General features: G+C 57.9%; 2 protein-coding genes across 2 annotated transcripts; both read right to left on the bottom strand.

Moving 5' to 3' along the window:
• Nucleotides 1-49: 49 nt before the first annotated feature.
• EGLN2 (egl-9 family hypoxia inducible factor 2) lies at nucleotides 50-8,120 on the bottom strand. The gene is made up of 6 exons (XM_055146258.1): nucleotides 8,020-8,120; nucleotides 6,031-7,107; nucleotides 1,590-1,709; nucleotides 1,075-1,211; nucleotides 843-910; nucleotides 50-638 (listed from the first exon to the last, which is right to left on the bottom strand). The coding sequence occupies exons 2-6, from the start codon at nucleotides 6,868-6,870 to the stop codon at nucleotides 583-585; spliced, it is 1,221 nt and encodes a 406-aa protein (XP_055002233.1). The 5' UTR covers nucleotides 6,871-7,107; nucleotides 8,020-8,120; the 3' UTR covers nucleotides 50-582.
• Nucleotides 8,121-10,046: 1,926 nt separating this feature from the next.
• RAB4B (RAB4B, member RAS oncogene family) lies at nucleotides 10,047-22,579 on the bottom strand. The gene is made up of 8 exons (XM_004620727.3): nucleotides 22,409-22,579; nucleotides 20,271-20,351; nucleotides 19,910-20,024; nucleotides 18,518-18,580; nucleotides 18,267-18,421; nucleotides 17,086-17,181; nucleotides 16,866-16,995; nucleotides 10,047-10,445 (listed from the first exon to the last, which is right to left on the bottom strand). The coding sequence occupies exons 1-7, from the start codon at nucleotides 22,422-22,424 to the stop codon at nucleotides 16,880-16,882; spliced, it is 642 nt and encodes a 213-aa protein (XP_004620784.1). The 5' UTR covers nucleotides 22,425-22,579; the 3' UTR covers nucleotides 10,047-10,445; nucleotides 16,866-16,879.
• Between the last annotated feature and the right edge of the window lie 734 nt (nucleotides 22,580-23,313).

Below are 23,313 nucleotides of genomic sequence, written 5' to 3'. Positions count from 1 at the left end.
TCAGTCAATAAAGGCCCCCAATTGCAGCTGAGAAGGGGTCTCCTTGCCCAGAAGGGACCTGGCGGGTTGCAGCTGAGGTAAACTTTTATTTCGTGGCTGACGGGACGGACACCATGCTCCTCCCGGCACCTTCATCCTGCCCAAGAATCCTACAGCCCAGTCCGATAGGCGCCGTGGCCGAGGGGGCCAGGGGCGGGGGTCACTTCACATTCCAAGCTGGAGGAGTGGAGGAGGAGAGGGAATCGAGATCCCCGCCCTGCCCCCCACAAACCTTTGCCAGCCAAGAGGCCATGACTCAGCCCAGTCCCAGATTCTGCATCCTGGTGGGAAGAGGCCTTGTCGCCTTCCAGCTGCCCACGCCTGCCAGGGGCACGACGGGGCAGGCCAGACCCCAGCTCAAGGAACAGCAGGCACTGCCCCGCTCACGAGCCCAGCCCGGGCCGGCAGAGACCCCTCCTCGCCCTCCACACTAGGCAGCACAGAGGCAGGGTCGAAAGCAGCAGCAGTGGCAGGGAAGGCGTAGCGCCTGACGCTGGCTCTGGAAGCCCGGGCAAGCTTCTGTCCACACGGCCCAGGAAGGTGCTAGGTGGGCGTGGTGGGCTGGGAGACGGGCACTTGCACGCCCTTCTGTCCTGACGCTGCAGGGGAGAGAGTGGGACAGTGTGTCACCGAGGCACGAACAAAAGGCCTAAAGATCCCAGATCCCAGGAAGATGGGAGAAGACAGCAGGGGGGCTCCCGCGAGGGCACAGGGGAGAGCGTGGGGTGGGGGGAGGAGAGGGCTGCACAAAAGGACTAGGAAGGGCCTGAGGAAGGGGCTGGCAGGGCTTGAGAGGCTGGTACCTAGCTGGTACTTGTCTTTGGCTGCTGCGCGCTCCTTGGCATCAAAATACCAGACGGTGATGGCATACCTGAGGGTGTGAGGGCAGTCCAGAAGTCACCTCCCCACTCCAGCCACGCCGCCCACAGCGACCCCAGAGCCCACCCTTCCAAGCCATGTTCTGGACCCCTCTGGCTCCGCTCGAAGTGCTCACTCCCGAGCACCGAGGCACGTACTGGGGAGGTGAGGGCGTACCTGGTAGCATAGGCTGGTTTCACCTCATGGGGGTTCCGCCGGTCGGACCAGAAGACAAGCAGCCGGTCAAAGAGTGGCTCGATATTGGCCACAACAGGCCGGCCCTCGGGGAAGATCTGCAGGAGGCCACCATGCACCTGTGTGTGGGCCAGTGGTGAGGTGGGGGTGGATGGGGGGTCCCCCAAAGCCCCCTCGGGGGTGCAAACAGCACAGACCACACCCTCCCACCACCACTCAGGCTCTTACAATAAAGGACACCCCCGAGTCCACATCCCCACGGCGACGGGCAGGAAGCTACCAGAGACAGGAAACGGACAGGCTCATTAGCCTGGGGTCAGTAGGACAGCACTGTCCCCCCCTACACAGGCGGGAGGGGCCTCTGGAGTAGAGGTGCCATTTCCCAGAAGCGGTCTCCCACTCCTCACCCCCAAGGCTGATAAGAGGAAAAGAACATGCTGGAAGCTGAACAGAAAGTAGGAAATGGAGTGGACGTGCCCGCCCCCGCCACACCCTACCTTGACGTCCCAGTTCTGGTTCAGGTAGTAGATGCAGGTGATGCAGCGCCCGTCACCGTGCGGATTGTCCACGTGCCTCACGTAGCCCAGTCCGTTGCCAGGGTAACATGCCACCATAGCCTGTGAGAGGGCAGAGGGTTGGCAGGGGCTTTGCACCCAGCCAAACTCCACCCCAGACACCTCAGCTGGGTCACCAAGCCCACTCCACATGCCCACGTGAGGCTCAAAGTACCCCCAACCTCCTGACACTTCAGTAGACTATGACCAATCTGAAACAGTCTCCTGAAAGGAGACCCCGCAGCAGCCCTGATGGCCAGATACCAGGCTCTCCTAGGGGTGCTGCAGAGAATTGGTATTTGGGGCCAGAAAGGGTATAGCATGTAGGGTACTCGCCTAGGACATGGCTGACCTGGGTTCAATCCCTGGGACCCCATATGGTGTTTCCTGAGCCCCACCAGGAGTGATCTCAGAGTGCAGAGACAGGAATAAACCCTGAGCACCACAAGCTGTGGCCCCCAAACCAAAGTAACAGTCCAGGGAGTCCCTCTCTGGCCCAAGCCTGATACTATTTGAGGGGGCGGGGTGGAGGGGGGCAGCTGCATGAGGCCTTTAAGCAGTGCTCAGAGGATCCAGCAGCCATCCCCTCAGGGTCCAGGCCAGCGGTTCAATGCAAGGGTGCTGCTGGCTCCAGGGCTGCACCCAGAGACCCTGGAGAAGACAGTGTGGGCCTGGAGATCACACCAGGGTCAGTATATAAGGAAGATACCCTGGGCCCTGTCCTATCCCTCTGGCCCCGGGTCGGGAATTTCTGAAAATGCCGGAGAGAATTCTGAAGCACAGCACTGATGGAAACTGTGGACCCTGGTCACCAAACTCCCCCGTCAGGGCCAGAGAGAGCCCAGCAAGTGGAGTACCGGCTCTGCACGCAGGAGACCTGGGATCAGCACCGCGTGGTTCTCTCAGCACCACGCCAGGAGCTGTCCGAGCACTGCTGCCGAGGCCCAAAAACAAACCAAAAAAGGTTAATAAATATTTTAAGTCATTTTACGGGCCAGAGAAATACAAGGTGCTAGCCTTGCGCACAGCCAACCTGGGTTCGGTCAGTGGCAACACATGATCCCCTGAACCCCACCAGTAATGGTGCCAGAGCCTGTGCCAGGAGTAAGCCCTGAGTACCCAAACAAAAACCTGAAAACAACTTTAAAAGAATCCCACTCGGGGCCGGAGAGATGGTACAGTGGGCAGGGTGCTCGCCTTGCACACAGTGACCCAGGTTCAATCCCCAGCACCAGGGTTGCCCAAGCACAGCCAAGAGTGATTCCTGAGTGCAGAGCCAGGAGTTACCCCTGAACACCGCCTGGTGTGGCCCAAACACCAAATAAACAAAAGGATCCCCACTAAGTAATTCTTAGAGCCTGGCACTAATCTCACCCAGGGAAAAGGCGTTGCACTACTTCCAGCATCCAAGCCTCGGGGTCCCCCAGAACACAGGGCTCTCCGGCACCTCTGACCACAGCAGCAGGCGCTGGACCCTGGGAACACTGCTCTGAAGGCCCTGACCCCACAGTGCACCCAGGTCCGACTAGCTTCTAACTGTCCTGGGGGCAACAGCTGTGTCCCCACCAGCCCAGGGGGCTCAGATGCTTCTGGCCAACCTCACACCTGAGAGGCGGGGACGGGGGGAGGGGGGCCTGAAGAAGAGGTGCCAAGTCCTTCCCGGGGGTGAACAGGGAGAGGAGGCAGCTGGCTTGTGAAGGCACCTGCCAAGCCACCTGCCACAGCACAAACAGCGCGGAGTACAGGCTGAAACAACGTTTAACAAGTGACCAGGGAGCTACAGAGAGTACAATGGGTGGAGCACTTCGAACCCAGTTCGATACCCGGAACTGCATATGGTCCTTGAACCCCACCAGAAGGGATCCAGAAGCACCACCAGGTGCGGCCCACGTACCTACTGCAGGGCTGTCCGCATGACCCCATTAGACTGCTGCTCCCCGTGGGCACCAGGGCCAGAGAGCGGCTGCACCCCACCTCCCTGTGCTGACCCCAGCTGAAACCGACCCGCTCTACCCAAACACTGCACCAGCCCGGGGAAAGCAGCCGGGAGACTAGAGGTGTGTGTGTTTTCCCTCTTCCAGCGGGGAGGCATGCCCCAGGCCCCAGGGAACAAGGTTCAGTGTGGGAGCCCCCCTATCCCAGTTCCAATGCTCCAGCCCTCACCCACCCCTCACTGCCGCCTGAGAAAATTCCACTTCCAAGTCCCAGTCTCCAAGGCCGCCAGAGTGGCTACCCTCTGCTCCGGTGCCCAACCCGCCACCCCCACCATGCCTCTGCACCCACTGAACCCTCTCCGTAGGTGTGGGGCCCAGGTCGCCATGGCCACCCCACTAGAGGCACCAAGCCTCTAAGTGCCCGCAGTTCCTGACTTGTTCTGGGTGCATTACTGCAGGCCTGCAGGCCTGGCTCCCGAGCCCCTCTGGGCTTCAGGCAGGGAACCCCCTGTAAGGAGGCAGGTCCTGAGTGCCCCATCCTTCCACCCGTGTTCACACCTGGGGTGGGGGGCATCCACTTCCTGCCCCCCACAGGGGAGCCTAGTGCTCAAGGACAGCAGCAGCGACAAGCAAAGCGTGTCTGGGATCGGAGCCAGGAGACTGAAGAGTTAAAGGCTATGGTGACACAGGGCCAGAACCCCAGCATCATCATCCCTTCATCCCTCACCCCCACCTCCCGACACTCATACTGGCTCCCAAGTCAGAGCTGGGAACTAAGCCAGAGGCTGCAGGCCCCACCTCCAGGCAGCTCTTAAAGGGGAAACCACGGCCAGGCCCTGGGGGGGCTGGGGGAGGCAGCCCAAAGCTTCCTGGAGGCAGGGGAAGTGCACCCCACCTACAGGGACATAAGCTGAGGGGCCGGAGAACCCAGCCTCACGTGGCCAGCGCCTGCTGGCTCCTCCCCTTGTCCCAGCCCTGCTGGCTCTCACCTAGCAGGGGTCACCCGGGGCTAAGTGAATCCCAACAAATGCCCAATCCCCGCCAGAGGCTGGACCCAGCCCCATCTGAGGTGAGTGCCAAAGGCATCCAAGGGAGGATCCACTCATACACCCCCCCTTCCCTTGTCAGGGACTGAGCTGATGTTCCTCTTCTGGGACCTAGGACACAGAGGTGCAGAGGGGTCCACCCTGCCCTGCCACCAGCCCTTGTGCCCTCCCCAGCCAGGAGGGACTAGCAGGGAAGCAGTGACCCGGCTGAGGGGATGGCATCAAGCACACAGGAGAGCAATCGGGGCTCCCTACTGCTGGCCTTCAGGGGGGTCCTTCTGGGAAGAGATCAAGGCACGGGCCGTATGTGGGGCTGGCAACCCTGACAACCACACTCTGACCCAGGGGCCCTTCTTTCTCTTTGGAAGCTATCGTGGAAGCCAGTGAGAGGTGCTGGTGCTCAAACCCAGGATTCCGCACACACAAGGTCAGTGCCCCACCCGCTGATCTATGTCCCTGGCCCCGCTCAGCGTTTTCCCTAGGAGTAGGTATCTGATGCCAGCAGATCAGCAAGACCCAGTTCCCCAAACTCCACCTCTATAGCCAGAAAAAGGGACCAAGAAGAGACTCAAAGGCTGAGGGTCAAAGGTCAAACCAGAGTGCCAGGCTGAAGGGCTAGGGCAGAGGCACTCCGCCCTGGCACCTGGGAGCCGTCCTGACGCAGACACCACAGTATGGCACACAGGGCACAAGCCCAGTCCAGTGCCAGGCGCCGCCTTCTTCAGCCTGGCACTGGCAACACCACTGTCCCCCTGCCCCCTCTGCTTCCCAAGAAAGAGATCAGGACTGGGATGGGCCCAACAAGCCAGTGGGCAGGGACAGGAAAAAAGAGAGGGGACCAACAAAATAAGAGGGCTGAGGGCCAGAGCGGTAGCGAGCGAGCAGATAGGGCGCTTGCCTCGCACGCGGCCGACCCTGGTTCAATCCCAGGCATTCCATATAGTCCTCTGAGCACCACCAGGAGCGATTCCTAAGTGCCGAGCCAGGAGCCACCCCTCAGCATTGCAGGGGGTTGAAATCCCCCAAAAAAAGGGACGTAGAGAGCTGCCAATGACCCCGAGCCTGTCCCCGCAGCTCATTCTTGCTCTGGAGCCCAGGGAGGGATCTCGAATGCCACCCTACCTCCTACCCCATAAGCAGGGGCTGGATCTCCGGGCAAATCCTGACAAGGGCCCGATTCATTATGGCGACCGGCCGCGCTCCCATACTACTGGTCCACCAGCAGCCAAGGGCCACAGGGAGAAAGGACAACCCGAGTCCCCACAGGCACACAACTGCGTCCCAACACGGCCCCCCCAAACCCTTCTCTGGCCCCACAAGGCGCGCGCGCGGCGCGAACTAGGTGTCCGAGCAGGCCGGGAGGCCCCTCCCCCTCCCCGCTCCCAGAGTGCCCCTAAGCCTCACCTTGGTGCGCCCATTGATGACGTAGGCACCCAGCCGCCCGGCGCAGTGGCGGATCACAGCGTCCACGTGGGCCATGAGGGCCCCGATGCTCCGGCAGCCGGGCTCGTGGCCTTCCACCCAGGCGATTTGGTCGCCGCGGATGCTGCGCGGTGGGATGGCCCGCTGGCTCACCAGCTGCCCGTCGCGCAGGCGCCCGCCCCGCTGCAGCGCCTCCACCTCGGCCAGCACGCGGCCGCCCAGGGTCGCCCCCAGGAAGCTGTCCTTGACGCAGATGCCGTAGTACCGCATGCAGGGGACAATGTAGTCCAGGGCCAGGCGCTCGGCAGCCCAGGGTGCCGCCGACTCCTCTTCCTTCTGCCCAGCGCTGGCCTCACCACTGCCCCTGCCGCTGCAGCCCCGGCCACTCTCCCCCTCCGCCTCGCCCTCCGCCTCAGGGTTCTCCTGCCTGCCCCAGGGCCGCTTGCTGGGGGCTGGGGCATCCCCCCCATCCTCTGCCCATTTTCGTTTGGGGGCCTCAGGCCGGGCGCCCTGAGCGGCCAGTCGCTGGCACCCCTTGGTGACCAGAGCCGCAGCACCTTCGCTCTGCAGTGCCCAGAGCTCGCCGCCATCGTGTCCGCAGAAGCCTTCGCGCAGGGGGCTGGCAGTGGCAGAAGCGGCCACGGTGCGGGGCCCCCCACTCCCCAATGCCTCACTAGGGGCTCCGGGATGGTGGTAGAGGGGACAGGGCAAGTAACTCTCCACCCCCATCCTGGCCCGACCAGTGTCCAAGGGCTCGGACGCAGAACCAGGCAACTGAGGCTGAGCCTGACTCAGGGGCTGCGGCTGGCATGGGCTGTCCATGGCAGCGGTGTCTTCATCCCCCGGGCATGGAGGGCACGGCCCGGGCCCATGGTGCCACCCTCCTCCGCCTCTGCCTCCTCCACTTGATGCAGCCGAAGGCCGGGGCGGCTGGGCCTGGCTTGGGGCAGGGTGAGGCAGGGCAGGTGGCTGAGGTCCCTCTCGTGCCCTGGGGGTTGCTCGCCGATCCCCAAATCCTCTGTGGTCCCTACGAGCTTGGTAAGGGACCCGAAAGGGTGGCTGGAGGGAGAGAGGAAAAAAAGGGATGTGAGATGAACTCGAGGCAAGGGCCGGGGACGGGGTGTAGGGACAGGAGGAAGACAGGCTTGGCTAGACTCCCCCAAACCTGAGTCAAGTCTGGGGGAAATGACCAGAGGAATTCAGGGAGAAAAATCACTGACGGAAGGCGAAGGGCGGCGGGAGGCCGCGTCAAAGACCCCAAAACAGAGGACTTGGCGGGGGAGCTGGACGAGGAGAGCATCCTCTGACCCACAGATGGACGGGTGCGGGGAGGTGGGGGTCCGCAGCAAGCCGGACACAAACAGGGTGGAATCTCGGTGCTGGGGATTCCGAAGAGACACGGGGCCGGGAGTTGGGGGAGGGAGGGGAAAGTGAGGGGTCCGTAGAGAGGAAACTGGGGCGCCCGAAGACAAAGAGAACGGGGGAGCAAAGGGGCAGAAAACGGAAAAGCAGCGCGGGGAGCCGCAGCGCCCCGAGCGCGAACGGGGCCGCGGGGGGCGACCCGAGCCCAGCGGGAGGAAGTCGGCAGGGGGCCGACCCACACCCGGGCGGAAGAGAGGTCCTGGACGGACAGACGGACGGAAGGGAGTCGTGGGATGAGGGTCCGCGGCCGCAGCGGGAAGGGCGGCGGGCCGAGGGGCCTCACGCACTCCGGACCGGGACGCAGCAAAACGGCCCCTTCCGGCGCGCTTTGGCGCGGGGCCGTGGGGCAGCCTCGGGGCGCGGCCGACCGGGGCCGCGGGGCCTACGCACCACCGGGACCCCGGGCCCCCTCCCCCCGCGCCCCCCCCAGCAGCCGGTAATCGGCGCGCTGGGCGCGCTTCCTCCCTCCCAGCTGGCCCTGCCCCCCGTGCCCCCACGCCCCAGGCCGCCCCCACCCGGCTCCCAGCGTTCTCGGCGCCCTTTCCTCACCGAGCTTTTTCCTCCGGCCCCGGCGCCGCCGTTTGTGCCAGCCGCCCAGCGCCGCGCAGCGCGCCATGCCCCGCCCCCACCGCCCGCGACGCCCCGCCCCCGCCTCGCCCGCCGAGCACGTGACCGCGCCCGGACGCAGGAAAGCGCGTGCGCAGGCGCCAGCCGCGCGGGGCGGGGCAAGGAAGCGAGCGGCCCCCACGGACACTTCGGGGAAGGGGAAGTGGGAGGGGCCCTGCCGGCGTCGAGGCTTATTTGCATGTTCCACCACGCCTCTCTGGGCCGGTAGAAGGCGGGGTTATGCAAATATATTCGTTTGCATTGAGGGGCCCGCCCTCCCCGGGCCGAGAACGCTGCGCGTAACACGTAGCGGGGTCGGGGAGTGACATGCAAATGACGTCGTTTACCGGGACAGCTCTGACCTCTCGCAGTACGAGAGTAGGGGTGAGATCTTGGGAAACGGCTGCGCAGTTAGTTGGGGAAACATATGCAAATACGCAGGTCAGCAAGTAATTTACATGAGTGCGTTTTATAACGGAAAGAAATGTTGAACGTCCTTGAGAGAAGGGCGAGCTAGCGGGGAGGGATGTGAGAACGTGCACAACCGGCCCCTTCCTGCCCTCTTGCTGCAACGCTGAGCGTTTGATTATAGGCATCTAGGAAAGATACTTAGAGGAGACAACTATGCAGATTAACTCACTCAGATGGGGATCACTCCCCATCTCTGGGACTGAGCCCTTGCCTGAAGACCGGTGAAGGCTGCTTTGGGGGTGGCAGAACAATTGGGGGTGTCCAGAGGGGCTGTAGCTGCCGCATGCGGGTAGACCTTTCATGAGACAGATCTCCAGGATACCTGTGCCTCAGGGAAGCATAAAGGCCGTCAGGGGCATGCACAGGAACCATCTACGGAGTCAAATAAACACCAAAACACACAGACCCCAGGGGAACACATTCACGGTCATATATGCAATAGGTACACTACCTCAGACCTTCAGGCATCAGGTTCAGAAATTGGTTCAAAGGATTGGAGCACGTGCTTTGCATGATGAAGCCCCAGGTCAATTCCTGGCACCCAGGAGACAGCACAGGGCTTTAGGCACTGGCCTTCAGCCCCTAGCAATAGTCTAGTGGGCGGGTGCTTGCCTTTGAAGGGAGCCAACCTGGCTGGATCCTTAGCATCCCACATGATACCCGGAGCCAGCCCCTAATTACTGGGTGGGGCCCAAACCACCACCCACCCAAAATGGACAATTGCTTTCCTGTGATCAACCCTGATCCCATCCCAGGCACCACATACAGGAGGTCCCCTGAGCACCTCTAGGAGTGATCCCTGAGCACAGTACCAGGAGTAGTTCCCGAGTACTGCCACGTATGTTCCCCTCCCTCCCCCACAAAATCAACCCTGCATGGTGATACCCTGAGTACTCCCAAGCACAGAGCAGGCCCCAAACACCGCTGGGCATACCCCCTACATAGACAAAAAAAAAAAAAGCAGGCTTCCAGGAGCTGGAATGATATTACAATAAATAGGGCATTTGCCTTGCACGTGACCCAGCCAGGTTTGATCCCCGGCATCCCATATGGCCCCCCAGCACTGTCAGGAGTAATTCCTGGGTACAGAGTCAGGTATAAGCCCTGAGCATTACTAGGTAGGACCCAAAAAGAAAGCAAACAAACCACTAAAATACACACTTTCAGAATCAAACATGCATGGCTATTAGCTATATCCTGGCTCACACACACTGGCCTAAATTCTCCTCCCCAGCCTTGATGACCCGACACACCCAGAGCAGTGACAAGCAACAGCAGCACATGTTCCTCCAGACAGCATGACGAAGGCCATCAGGGTCACCCACGTGGGCTTCCTGCAAGTGGTTATAGATGACCACAGATCCCTGCATCTCCCTACACCATGCCCAGCCCAGACACGTGCCCCCTCCCCCCACCCCAAACACCAGGACTGGTGATTCATTCACCGAAGACCTCTTCCAGCTCCCCTCCCTGCCACCCCCAAATGAAGAAGGCCAGGACGCGGTGTAAACAATGCTTTATGTGGGCGGGTGGGGGCTGGACAGGCCTCCCCGTAATAAATAACACGTACCCGCAGTGGCAGGGCAGGCAGAGGCCTAGGGCCTTACGGACCCTCGTCCCAGGTCTGGGGAACTCTTTGAGTATGGTTAGGAGTTCACAGGGGACAGGGGTTAGCCAAGACAGAGGAAGCAACAGCAGGAATGGGTTCCCCCTCCCCCACCCCCACCCCCACCCCCGTGGCTCAGTCTTGCCCCTCAGCCAGGCCCCACCAGGCCAGGGAAGGGCGGTAGGTGCGAGGGCAGCTTGTCCAGGGCCAGGGCAGGTGAGGGGCACGGCCTCCTGGGCCTGTGTGTGGGCCCCAGCCAGAAGGGCAGGGCTGGTCCTGGAGATCAGGAGAGCTGAAAGAGAAGTGGGTGGTGACTGGAGGGTCCCCCCCACACCCTCCACTCCAGCCCACTGGCGTTGGTCTCGTTTCTGAGGCTCTCCCTGCCCGCTTGTCTGTCTGTGCCTTCCTCTTCCCTTTCTTCCAGAGTTGTGTTTTGTTTTATTTTATTTGCAGGAGGGGGGGAGGCACACCCAGTCGTTCTCAGGAATCACTCCTGGCTCTACACTCAGGAATCACTCCTGGAGGGATCAGGGGACCCTATGCATTGCCTGGGATTGAATTGTGGTTGGGTGCATTCAAGGTCTGTCTTACTGGTCCATCCAGCCCTTCTCCCTGAGTTTGCATGTGGCCTGACTTTCTTTCTTGGGTGCAAGTGATTTGGGAGTCTTTGGGGACACTGGGACTACTCTCTGCTTCAGCCTGTCCAGCGGCACCTCATTCTCTAAATGCCACCTCCCTAGAAGTCGGGGACATCACTCAAAGGGCTGCAGCACAGGTTCCCGCAGGCAGGAGGCTGTGATACCCAGGCATCATACGGTCCCCGGAGCACCACCAGGAGCAACGCACACACACCCAAGCTGGGAGAGCCCCTGAGCACCATGGAGTGTGCCCCCCGGGCCAAGCCAAAAATTTATTATCATAATAAATAAATATCATGTCCCCACCTTCTCTGGGGTCCCCCTATGTTCCTGGATCACCCCATCTCGAGGCTTTATCCCACTGTTTTCCAAATCAGAGAGACCACATTCAGTGGGCAGTTTGTCTGCCCTGGCTGCAGACAGCATCCTATGGATGTGTCTACGACATCTGAAGTCACTTCCGAATCCCGGGGGTGTGGGGGAGTGTAGGCAGCAGCTTCTAGAGGTCTCTAAGCAATTCCAGCTGTACTGTTGGCCTGGGTGAGCAGCTGGGTGAGCCTTGGCTAATGCTTTCTTGAAATAAAATAGAGCAGGGTGCATCCTAGGTAATAAGAACATCGGCTCACAGAGACCTTGGCATACAGGTGGGTGCAGAGGCTGGAGGGACAACAGTGACTGCGTGGTCAGCACCCATTTTCCTTAGAGAGTTAGAAAAGTTCTAGAACTAGACAAAGGGGCCAGTTGCACAACTTTGTGACTGGACTGAATGCCACTTCATTTTTTTTTGGGGGGTTGGGGGTCTCACCTGGCGGTGCTCAGGAGTTACCCCTGGCTCTACACTCAGGAATCACCCCTGGCAATGGGGAGACCATACGGGATGCTGGGGATTGAACCTGGCTTAGCCACGTGCAAGGCAAATGCCCTCTCTGCTGTACAATTGCTCTGGCCCCCACTTCATTCTTTTTTAATTTTTAAAAACTTCCTTCCTTCCTGTTACTGGGCTGCACCCAGCATGCTCAGGGCTTACTCCTAACTCTGAGCTCAGGGATCACTCCTGACAGGGCTCAGGGAACCATATGGGGTGCCAAGGATTGAACTTGGTCTGAACCTGGGATTGAACTATTGCTCTGGCCCTTCAATACCCCTTTAAAATGCATGGGATGGAAGCTAAAGTGATAGTACAGCCCGTAGGGTGTTTGCCTTCCACAGAGCTGATCCAGGTTTGATGCCCGGCACGCTATATGGTCTCCCCAAACCCCACCAGGAACAATCCTTGAAAGCAGAGCGAGGAGTTAGGTCCTGAACACTGCCAGGTGTGGCCTAAACACAAATAATAATAATAAAATAAAAACAAAAAGACATGAGTAGGGCCGAAGAGAGCACAGGGGCTAAGGTTTACCTTGCCTCCTACCAGCCCTGGATCAAATTCCCAGGACCACATATGGCCGCCAGAGCAAGCAGAGATCATTCCTGAGCAACAAGCCAGGAATAGCTTCTGAGCACTGTCCCTTAACATCACAAACACAAACAAAAATCAACAAAATACTATGGTTGTGAGGGCCAGAGAGAAAGGACATCAGGGAAAGAGCTGCCTTGCCCACAGGGTTCGATTCCGGGAACCAAACATGGTCCCCCGGGCCCCTCCAAGAGTTATCTGTGAGTGCAGAGCCAGAAGCAGGCCCTGAATACCGCCAGGTGTGGCTCAAACTCCTTCAGATAATAATAATAATGATGAGGGCTGGAGCCATAGTACAGCGGGGAGGGCGGGGAAGGCGTTTGCCTTGCACTGGCAGCCAACCCGGGTTTGATCTCCAGCATCCCATATGGTCCCCTGAGCACCGCCAGGAGTAATTCCTGAGTGCAGAGCCAGGAGTAGCCCCCCAGCATTGCTGGGTGTGACCCAAAAAGCAAAATTATAATAACAATAATGATAATGATCATTTAAAAATGCCATAGGTATCTTACAGGAATTTCACCTCTATCAGAAAAAAACAAAACACAATTGTAAGAGAACATTGGGTTTGTCTTTTCAGTCTTGCTGCAGGGAACTTAGGTTTATCAGGTTACACCCATCACAGTGCTTCCGAGACACTCCCATTCCTTTGTTTATCTGTAAACTCTTCTCTGCACCCTCCTTCCCAACCAGTTAATCACCTTTTCCCTAATCAGATTCTGTTATCTTGTAAGATCAGATCCTTCTAAGGACTCTGAACTTGTATTGTAAGTTAGTGTCTTTTGCATAGTTTACCTTAGAACAATGTCCTTTCTGTATGGACACAGGAAGACAGTTAATATTATGCTTTGTAACTTGGGAGTTGATTGACTCCAATAATATTTATTCCTGGGCATCTGCTTTCTCGACTCACTTGCCCTTAGTTCCTAGCACCCCAAAAGCAGGGTCCCAACAAGGGACAGAATGGACCCAGGGCATCAAAACGGGCCAGGCCAAAGCACCACAATACTCAACTATAAGTTGAGAGCATGGTCATAGACAATGTTGTCATGATCCAAAAGTAACGATGAGACTAGGACCCTTCTGGGGTTAGGGAGATTAACCTGGCCTGAGGACTGTGGTCTGGAATGTAAGATGTCCTCAGGAAGAACCAAACTTTAAGCTTATATCTCTTACTGTGCTCATACAGAATGACATTGCTAGAAATATTAGAAGTAGATTTACTACAAGTATTTAAGTTGATTACTAGTTGAGGAAAGAAGAAAGTGACACACCCTTGTTTAGATCCCACCCTTGAGCAGATCTCCTAGTAATCTGGAGTAACCTACCTAGATGAGTTTTTTGTCCTTGAGTACTGGTCTTACCTCTCTTTGTTTTGTTAATGTGTTAATGTTCTGACCCACCTTTGTGTTACCACCCTATGTGATTGCTATATAAACTAAGACTGTAGGAGAAGTAGGGAGAAAGCACAGAAGTAGGGGGGAAAGACACAGAAGCGGAAGAAGACACAGAAGCAGAACACAAGGCGAAAGAAGTGAGAGCGAGCGAGGCTTGGGAGAGAGAGAAGCAGAAGGGGAACGGAGATTGGGATAAACTGCAGTTGATACCGACCAGCCTGGCACTCGACCAGCCTGGCACTCATTCCTTCCTTCGCCTGCCCATCCCCATCAGCCTCCCTGGGTTGGGGGAAGTGGCGTGAGACTACTGAACACAGGCGGTGGGAGTGACAGAGCCCCGCTGGCCTCTTGTGAACACACAATCAGTGCTAGAAACGCTGTGGTTCTCTTTTCTAAGGGTGTGACTGCATTGCATCATGGAACACACATTTCCTCCTGCAGCTCGCTGGCCACACGGGGTGAAAAAACACTGCACAGTCTGATGTCACTCGACTTCCAGGAACAGAACTTCAAGCCCTGAAGTGTCCACGCTGACCAGTTCTACAAGGCCCCAATTAGGCCGGGGGGGGGGGGAGGGGGCCGGGGGAGGATGTGAAGGTATTAAACCAACCTGGCAATGTGCAGAAGCTATTCCTGGCTCTGAGCTCAGGGGTCACTCCTGGCAGTACCAGGGATTGAACCAGGGTTATCCACATGCAAGGCAAACTCCATAACCCCTGTATCATCTCTCTGGGCAACACCCAGCAGTGCTCAGGGGTTACTCCTAGCTCTACACTTGGGAATTACCCCTGGCGGCTACTTGGGAGACCCTATGGGATGTCGGATCGAATCTGGGTCAGCCATGTACAAGGCAAGCACCCTCCAAGCTATGCTATTGCTCTGGCACCCAGATTCGTTCACATGAACAGGAAAGTAACAACTGCCCATGTGAATGGTTTATCGGGTCTTTACTAAGAGTCAGGTCTTCTCCTAAGCACTTTACATGAAGTTAAACTGAATCTGCTCAGAGCCTTCCCCAGGCAGCGACTGCCAGCAGGACCCTTATCCCTGATGAGAAAACCAAGGCCTGGAGAAGTTAAATCGTTTGCTCAGTCACGCAGCCGCCAGGCGACAGAGTCCCGAGTTGGCACCCCGGCAGCCTGTGATCTCTCACCCGCTTCCCTGCCCGGATGGGAAAAGCAAAAGCTGCGCAAATAACAATGACCTTGTGTCAGAGTTGCATTCGTGCACAAGGACAGGGTGGCGCTAAGACCACCAGCTAGAGGGAGTGACCCCATCTGGGAAGCTAATAAAGGTTTCCTGCAGGAAGAGACGTTTTTAGCAGAGAGCCGAGATGACCAATGGGAGCTGGCCAGTGAGAGGTCTGCATGCGTCCAGCCTTGGCACCGCAGCCACTGCACCGAGGCCTGCAAGGAAGAAAGTGCAGCCCAGACAGCTTGGCTGGACATCCCTGCTGACTCTCCATCCCTACATCCACCCGGAGAGCAGGTGGGCTCTGCCTTCAGAGCCTACTGCAAAATCAAATCGCTTTCCGCTGTGGCCAGCCTGGAGCTGTGGACGGCTGGGAGTGGGGTGGCATGACACACAAGAGCGAAATGGGGAAAGGGCAAGGGCAAGGGTTCCTGCAAGCCTGTCAGGGCAAGGCTTCCTGGAGGAGGCACAGGAGGTGATGCAGAAGGAACCGTGTTCCTAGAAGAGGGAACCTCACGAGCAAAGACTCAGACAAATGAAAGGAACCTTCAAGGACCTGGCCAAGGGACACGGCTCAGAGGTAGAATAGTTTTGCCTAGCACATGTAAGGCCCTGGGTTCAATCCCTGCCACCATCAAAACCAAATCCAAACTAAACCCCCATATGGCTTTGACACGGCCAGAGTGGGGAGCAAGGTGGGGTGTTGAGGCAGGTACAGGTCAAACACCAGGACTCTCGGCTGTGCTCCAAGGCCCTTGGGAACTAAAGGCGGGCTTAGACAGAGAGGAAAGGGCCAAGGGGTAGCTGGGGAAAGCACTTGCCTACATGTGTGAAGCCCTGGGTTCAAGTCCAGGCACCGCAAAAGAAAACAAACCAATGAAAAGGAGAAAAGTTAACAGGGGAGGGGGCCAGAGTGATAGTAAAGCAGGGAGGGTGGTTGCCTTACACACGGCCAGCCCAGATTCGAACCCTGGTATCCCATAGGGTCCCCCAAGCACCATCAGGAGTAATTCCCTGAGTGCAGAATTCAGGAGTAACCCCTGAGCATTGCCATTTGTTGCCCTCAAACAAAAACTAAATAAACAGGGAAGCACCCGATCAGATTCGTGCCTTGCCCAGTGGCGGGTTCAGAGGGGACAAGCAGGAGAGACAGGGTATGAGGCCACCTACTTCTCAAGCCCTCCTCTGTACACCTAGCCCTGCCTGCCATGGTCTCTCCCCTCCATAGCGGTGTGTGGGCTTCTGCCCACTGAATCACCTCCCTTATGATCAGCCAAAAGAACCCTGAGAATTCCCTATTCAGAACTGAACCTCCTTTGCACACAGCTGACTGCCAATGGGTCAGCATGAGCAGTACTTACACTCAGGTGCATGCATACACACACGCACATGCATGTAGACACATGCACACACGTGTACACATGCAACCACACATGCACACACATACACACATGTGCACACATGCATGCACTCGTGCACACATGCATACACACGTGCACACACATACACACATGCACAATCTCTCTCCCAAACACTCTCACACTTTTCATGTTGGGGATCCTCACTTAGATCCCTTTCCCCAGGGATCCCCATAATCCCCTCCCTCACTTCCTCTGGGTTGTTTTCAGGTGCCCTGTCCCTCCTTGTCCACCCTTGCAGTGCCCCCTCCCCAGCCCACCCTTTCCCGGCTCTTTTCTCCCTGAGCACTGGACAACCTCCTTGTGCGTCTGGTCTACTGTCCATGTCCCCACAAAGGAATGTCAGCCTGCCTGGGCAGGGACTGCTCTGACTTCCCACTGTTGCACCCCAGTGCTGAGAGCAGCCGGGGCTCCGTCCCTCTTGAATGGATGAAGGTGGGTCAAAGAGTGGGAGGGCAGGGGGTGGGGAATGGAACAGGCAAGACGTCTGGGGGCCACACAGCTGGGTCCCGAAGCGGGTGCCTTTGCATCCTCTTTCCTCACGGTCCCTCATTGTCCCCCTTTTCCTATGTCTTGGTCTCTGCCGGGGCCCACCCTGCCATTTGCCCCGGGTACCTGGTTCCGAGGTCTCAGCAGCCACAAGGCTGAGGGCTCACGGCCTGCGCACTCCGAGGCTGCCGCAGCTGGCGCAGGGACGCGTCCCCGTACTGAATGCCGGAACCCATCCTCTCTGGGTCCAGCTCACCTGGGGACAGGAGGGGGGGCTTTTGATGAGGACGAGCCTTTGGTGGCCTCCAGCCCGAACCACCCCCCCAGGGACCCACGGCAGCCTCACCTGAGTCAATCTTGTTCAGGATGGTACGGGCACACTTCAGGAAGGCTTCCTCCACGTTTTCGCCCGTAAGAGCACTGGTTTCTAGGAACATGAGCTCTGGGGAGGATGGGGAATGACAGAAGCTTGGAACTATTCTAACCTCCTGCCTTTTACACATTTCCTCCAATGGCCCAGCTCTGCCCATGCTCCAGGCCCTGCTCCATGCTGTTCCCTGTCAGAGCCTACTCCCTAACTCCCTCGCCACAGGCCTGGTTCACATATCGCCTCCTCCAGGAAGACTTCCCTGATCTCCCGGAGCGGTCAGGTGCCTCTTTTCAGTTCCAGGCCCTAACCTCTGTGGACTGGCCCTGTTTCGAAATAGGCCTGCCTCCCTGTCCCCAAGCATGCCATAGTGAGGCCCAGAGAATGGGGACATGCTTCGTTGCTGTGTCCCCAGCACCACATTGCTCCAGCCCACGTCACACCCAGGACTGCCAGGCCTGTTAAGAGGAGCTGATTTCCCTGACAGGGAGGATCCCAGGGTACCCAGAGGTCACAGCTGGAACACAGGCAGGCTCCTCGCCGTGGTTACTTGTAAGCTTGTGTTGGTCTCATCCATGCCTCTCATGCCAGTGCCTGTGGCGAGGGGGGGCTGGATCCCGGCCCCTGGTGGCACCATGCCCCTATCCCCACAGGGCCCAAGTCTGACCTTCCCACCTTACAGTGACCCCTGAGCCGCCTCTGCCTGCTGGTGGGAACCTTCCAAGCAGCCAATGATAATGACGCAATGATGCCCCAGCTGCACACCAGGGCCTTCAGGGCCCTTCACCCTCCCCAACCCTGTGATCCCCTCTTTGCAGAGGAGGAAACAGGTTCTGAGGGGCCACCCAGCTCTCACTGGGCTATGCTCAATTTTCAACCCAGGCCTCTGTTTTTGTTTGTTTGGTTGGTGTTTAGGTCACACCTGGCAGTGCTCCGGGCTGACTCCTGACTCTGCTCAGGGATCACTCCTGATGGGGGTCAGGGGACCGTATGTGGTATAGGAGATGTACAATCCATGCTCCTAAAACTCCACATTCCTGGGCTGGGCATCAGGGGGACAGAGAACCAGGGGGCAGTCTTCCACCTGCTTCCCCCGCCGGCCCTGGTGCCCAAGAACAAATCCTCCCTTCTTGCCCCTGCAGCCCTGCAGGGCCCCTCACCATTCTCCTGGGCAAAACGGGAGGCCTCCAGGAAAGTGACCTCACGCTCGGGGTCCAGGTCCTTCTTGTTGCCACAGAGGATGACCACGATGTTGGGGCTGGCCAGCGTGCGTGCATCCGTCAGCCAGGCGGCCAGGGAATTATAGGTCTCTCGGCTGTAGAGGAGGACGAGGAGGTGGGGCGAGAGGAGGAAGGGGGTATGCGGAAAAGGATGGGATGGGCCCCCCACCCCACTCACTCTGTGTACCCACCTGGTGATGTCATACACCAGCAGGGCTCCAGCTGCCCCCCGGTAATAGCTCCGTGTCACTGACCTGTGGGGCGGGGGGGGGGGGGAGGTGGACAGTCACCCTCAAGGCTGGCATCTTCCCTGGCACTGCCTCCCTCCATCTGTCTGAAGTCAGTGTCTGTCTGTCTGTCTGTCTGTCTGTCTGTCTGTCTGTTTGTCTATCTACCTGCTTCTGTTCTGTGACTCCCTGCCTTGAACTCTGTTTATTTCACCAATTCATTTCTCTGGTCTGTGTGTGTGTGTGTGTGAGAGAGAGAGAGAGAGAGAGAGAGAGAGAGAGAGACGGGGTGGAGGAGGGAGGAACTCCTCCATGGCTCTCAAGCTCCAGTGTGCTCTCTTGTTCTTTCTTTCATTCATTCATTCATTCATTCATTCATTCATTCATTCCACACATTCACACATTCTGTCACTGCTGCTTTGCCCTGGCCTGGCTGAGTGCCATCAAGTCCAGTCACCCGGCCTCCTCTAGGTGAGCCTTCAGAAAAATCCCTGCTCAGTATGGGCACCTCAGCAGCACCCTGGGGAACCAGGCTGGGTCCCCTGGAATGCATGCCCTCCTCCTGCACACACTTGGAGGTGCCCAGCCTCGGTCACTCACCGCTGAAACTCTGTCTCTGAGCCCCTTGCACCTCACCCGGGGAACTGATGCATGAATATGAACTGAGCAGCTCGGTTCTCGGGGGACCCACCCACCACTGCCCACTCTGTGATCTGCTTCAGAGAACAAGCTTTCTGTGTGAAGGGTCACTGAGGGTCATTCCTGCGACACTGTGCCTAGCCCTGCACAACCCTCTCTCCCACACACACCCTGTCCCCCCCTCGCCCCCCCCGTCCTCCTCAGTCTGACTTGTCTCTCTTTGTGTCTCCTTGACCATCCCCCTCTTCTCATCTCTGCCCCCACTCTCTCTTTTTCTCTCTCCCCTCCCCCCATCTTTCTTTTTTGAGGGTTCCTGTTGGCTTGGTGACTGCAGGGGTAGTTGGGGGTTGGGGAATAGTACACATTTCGGCCAAATGCCAGTGGGAAATCTACCTCAACTCCCTTTCTGTCGGGCAGCTCTCTCTCCCCCTGTGCCCCCAAGAGCCCTGGCATTCCCCTGGCATAGGCCTCCCTGCACCCCCCAATCTTACCATGACAATCTCTCGGGTCTGGCCCCTCTCCTGCTTCGGCTCCTTTCTCCATCTCCTTTTCGCTAATGACCTCTGCCGTCCTTGCTCCTTGTCCCTGCTGTTTGTCAGTCCCTCCCAGGCCTTCTGCCAGCTGGCCCCACGGGTTCCTGCCTCTATCGCCCCTGACCGCCTGCATGCCCTCGGCCCCTCCTTGCTCTCTCTCTCCTCGGGAGCTCAGCCCACCTACCGGAACCGCTCCTGGCCGGCTGTGTCCCAAATCTGTAGCTTCACCGTCTTCCCCCCAACGTTGACCACCCGGGATCCGAACTCCACGCCAATCGTGTGGTTGGAATCCTGCTTGACTGGGAGCAGAAAGGAGAGAAGAGGCAATGCCGGGGCTCAGAGGCTGCCTGGGACCCCCGAGTTTCCTTCCACACGCTTGCTCCCGTGGCCGGAGGAGGACCCAGCAAAAAGCAGATGCCAAACTGAGAGGCAGGCAGCGAGTAGGGGGTAGCACCTGCAGCCCACCCTGCCCTCTGTGTGCCGCCCCTCCAGCAGTGCTGTGCCCACAGCCAGTGCACCCCTGGGGGCGGCTCCCAGAAACTCACACTTATTCTCAATGAACTGATGAAGGAGACATGATTTGCCAGTTCCTGCGCTGCCAATCACCAGGAATTTGAAGAGGAAGTCTGAGCAGATGGAGTCAAGATCAGGGAAACCCAGAGAGAGAGAAAGATGATGGGTGAAAGTAGAAACCCAGAGACCATGACAGGACAACATGTACCAGGGGCGGGGATCAAGGGCAACCACAGAGCTATGGGGAGCAACCATCACAGATATTTCAGCATGGTGCTTCCTGCACGTTGGGTAATTTTCTCTTTTCTTTCTTTTTTGCTTTCTTTTTTTTTTTTTTTTTGCTTTTTTTTTTTTTTCCTTTCTGGGTCATACCTGGAGATGCTCAGGGGTTTCACCTGGCTCTGCACTCAGGAATTATTCCTGGCAGTGCTCAGGGAACCATATGGGATGCCGACGATCAACCTGGGTCAGCTGTGTGCAAGGCAAACACCCTCCCCACAGTGCTGTCACTCCAGTCCCACAATGGGTAGTTCTCTCTCTTTTTTTTTTTTTTTTTGGTTTTTTGGGTCACACCTGGCAATGCACAGGGGTTACTCCTGGCTTTGCACTCAGGAATTACTCCTGGCGGTACTCAGGGGACCATATGGGATGCTGGGAATCGAACCTGGGTTGGTCGCGTACAAGGCAAACGCCTTACCCGCTATACTATCCCTCCAGTCCCTGGGTAGTTTTCCTAGGCCAGATAATATAGCTCATTCAATCCTCAGGAAAACTCCAGAAGAAAGGTCTGCTAATGACTATCCCCGTTTTCCAGAGGGGGAAACTGAGGCCAGAGAGGATAATTGACTTTCCCAAGGTCCCAAATGAAGACAGAGCTGGGATTCAATTTCTAGCCGATGGGCTCTGGTGTCCAAAATCCAGAGTCCAGATCATAGCAAGTGCGGCTGGATAGTGTAGCAGGGAAAGCACTTGCCAGGCATGTGGCTGACTGGGGTTCGAGCCCCAGTATTCCATATGGTACCTGCATTCTGCCAAGAGTGATCCCTGAGCATGAGTCAGGAGTAAGTACACTGGGTGTACCCCCTCCCCCAAAAAAGATCGTAGCCATTAGGAAATCACTTTATCAAAAATGACACCCATATCCTGATTTGGGGTGTATGGTTCCTTTTTGTGTCAGGGTCCTCTCTTTGCTCTCCCGCTCCTCTCTCATATTTCTTTAAGTTTTTAAAAATCTTTTTTGGTTTTTGTGTCACACCCAGCCATGACTGGGACAATATGAGCGATCAGAAAGATAGTTCAGTGGGTAAGGCGCTGCCTTGCACATGGCCAACCTGGATTTGATCCCCATGTCCCATATGGCCTCCGAGCTCACTAGGAGTAATTTCTGAATGCAGAGCCAGGAGTGGCCCCTGAGCACTGCCGGGTGTGGCCCCAAAATAAAATTTAAAAAAAATGTTGCTTAAAATAAAAACAAACTACCACTTGTCCTGCCCCTCAGGACTTCACCGTTATCTGTCTCTGAGTCATTCATTCGCTCCAGCCTCTGGTGTGGTGGATTCCTTTCAAATGATCGTAGCCATTAGGCAACCACCTGGTTCCCACCCCAGCCCCGTGCACTGTTTCCTGGTCTTTACTTGTCGAATGGCTGCTGCACCCCATACCCTAGGGTCCCGTGTCCATCCCTTCTTCTGTTCCGCCTCTGCCCAAGGCCCTGTCCCAGCTTTCAGCTTTACCCCACCCCGTCATTAGTTCTCCCCCTTCTCCCAGGACTCATCATCTCCAGGCCTCTAAAGGCACTGGCCCAGAGTGGAGCATCCTGCCCCGCACCCAGCCAAGACCCCCGCTTTCCCAGTCACACCCGCCACATCCCCCGAGGCTCCGCCCCAACAACGCTAAAGCCCACCCCTTCCTCTCAAGGCCTATCCAGATCCAACCCGGCTGACTCCCCCAGATCCCGCCCCGCATCCGTGAAACCCACCAGCGGACCCTCCCCAGGCTCCGCCCAAATCAATTAAATTCCATCTGGGACCCTCGTAACCCCTCCCCGCAGCCACTAGGCCCTCCCCCACAAGCCCGGACCCCGCCCCCGGCCAGGCCCCGCCCATTCCCGCCCGCAGCATCCTCTCTGGGCCCAGGCCCCAGATCCCCACCTTCGGTCCCCCAGCCTCACCGTAAGTCTCGGCCATGACTCGGAGGCGGCCGCTCGGGGCCGCAATATGGCGCCGCGGCCGCGCCTGCTGCTCGGCTGGCAGCCGCTCACTCCGGGCTGCAGCCCCGGCTCCTTCCTACTCCCGGGGCCCAGGCCGCCACTTCCGCCTCCACCCCCTCCGGCGCGGTCCGCTAGGGCTGCGGGATACCTGGCCACGCTCTCCAGGGCCTCTGATTGGCGGGATAGGGGGTCCGGGGGCGGGGCCAAGGGTGTGGATTGGCGCCATGAGCGGGATCTAGGTGAAGGGGGCGGGACCAGGTTGAGCCATTGGCGGAGCAGGTGGGAAGGGGCGGGACCGAGATGCTTCGCCAAGCCGAGGAACGGATTTGGTCAGGAGTTGGGGGGCAGAATCGGGACTCGCGATTGGGTTAGAAGCCGACTTGGGGGAGTGAATACGGGTGCGAAGAAGGGATCAGCGACAGCTCTAACAGAGCCTTTAAGAAAATCGGGCTGGCGAGTGCGATTTTTGAGGGGGTGGGGGAGGACCATAGCCCTGCTGTGCTCAGGGCTTACTCCTGACTGCGCCGGGAATCACTTCAGGCAGAATCCCGGAATTATATGGGGGGGGGGGGGGGTCGGCGTACAAGACAGGTGCTATTCTGTCGCCCCTGATTACCGAGGCAGGACTGTAAAGTGAGGGGCTGATACATGCTGGGGATACCTCCCACCTTCACTATTGCTTATAATTGTCAATGAAAAACTGCTCTGCGATCTATCTTCCTCATGATTCATTTGCTTCATTCCCCGTAGTTTAACTCCCTGTTTGATCTAAAGTGCCCAGTCCCCCAATTGGGTGGCTTAGTTCATTCCTTCTTCTCATTTGCTGTGTCAAACCTGAGAGTCAGCCTCCGGTACCCAGTGAAACA

This window comes from Sorex araneus, chromosome 8 (assembly GCF_027595985.1).
Source record: "Sorex araneus isolate mSorAra2 chromosome 8, mSorAra2.pri, whole genome shotgun sequence".
NCBI classification, from domain to species: Eukaryota; Metazoa; Chordata; class Mammalia; order Eulipotyphla; family Soricidae; genus Sorex; species Sorex araneus.
The sequence above is the reverse complement of the archived record's forward strand: the minus strand, read 5'-3'. Positions and strand labels throughout refer to the sequence as shown.

What these genes read in the sequence shown, in the direction of transcription:
- EGLN2 (XM_055146258.1), bottom strand. Translation starts at nt 6,870, where the DNA reads ATGGACAGCCCATGCCAGCCGCAGCCCCTGAGTCAGGCTCAGCCTCAG. An exon ending in TCATCAATGGGCGCACCAAG is followed by an intron (nt 1,710 to 6,030) that starts GTGAGGCTTAGG and finishes GCCCTCTCACAG; the next exon opens with GCTATGGTGGCATGTTACCC. An exon ending in ACCAGAACTGGGACGTCAAG is followed by an intron (nt 1,212 to 1,589) that starts GTAGGGTGTGGC and finishes GCCCACACACAG; the next exon opens with GTGCATGGTGGCCTCCTGCA.
- RAB4B (XM_004620727.3), bottom strand. An exon ending in TCAGTTCATTGAGAATAAGT is followed by an intron (nt 20,025 to 20,270) that starts GTGAGTTTCTGG and finishes TTCTGCTCCCAG; the next exon opens with TCAAGCAGGATTCCAACCAC. An exon ending in CTGGTGTATGACATCACCAG is followed by an intron (nt 18,422 to 18,517) that starts GTGGGTACACAG and finishes CCTCCTCTACAG; the next exon opens with CCGAGAGACCTATAATTCCC.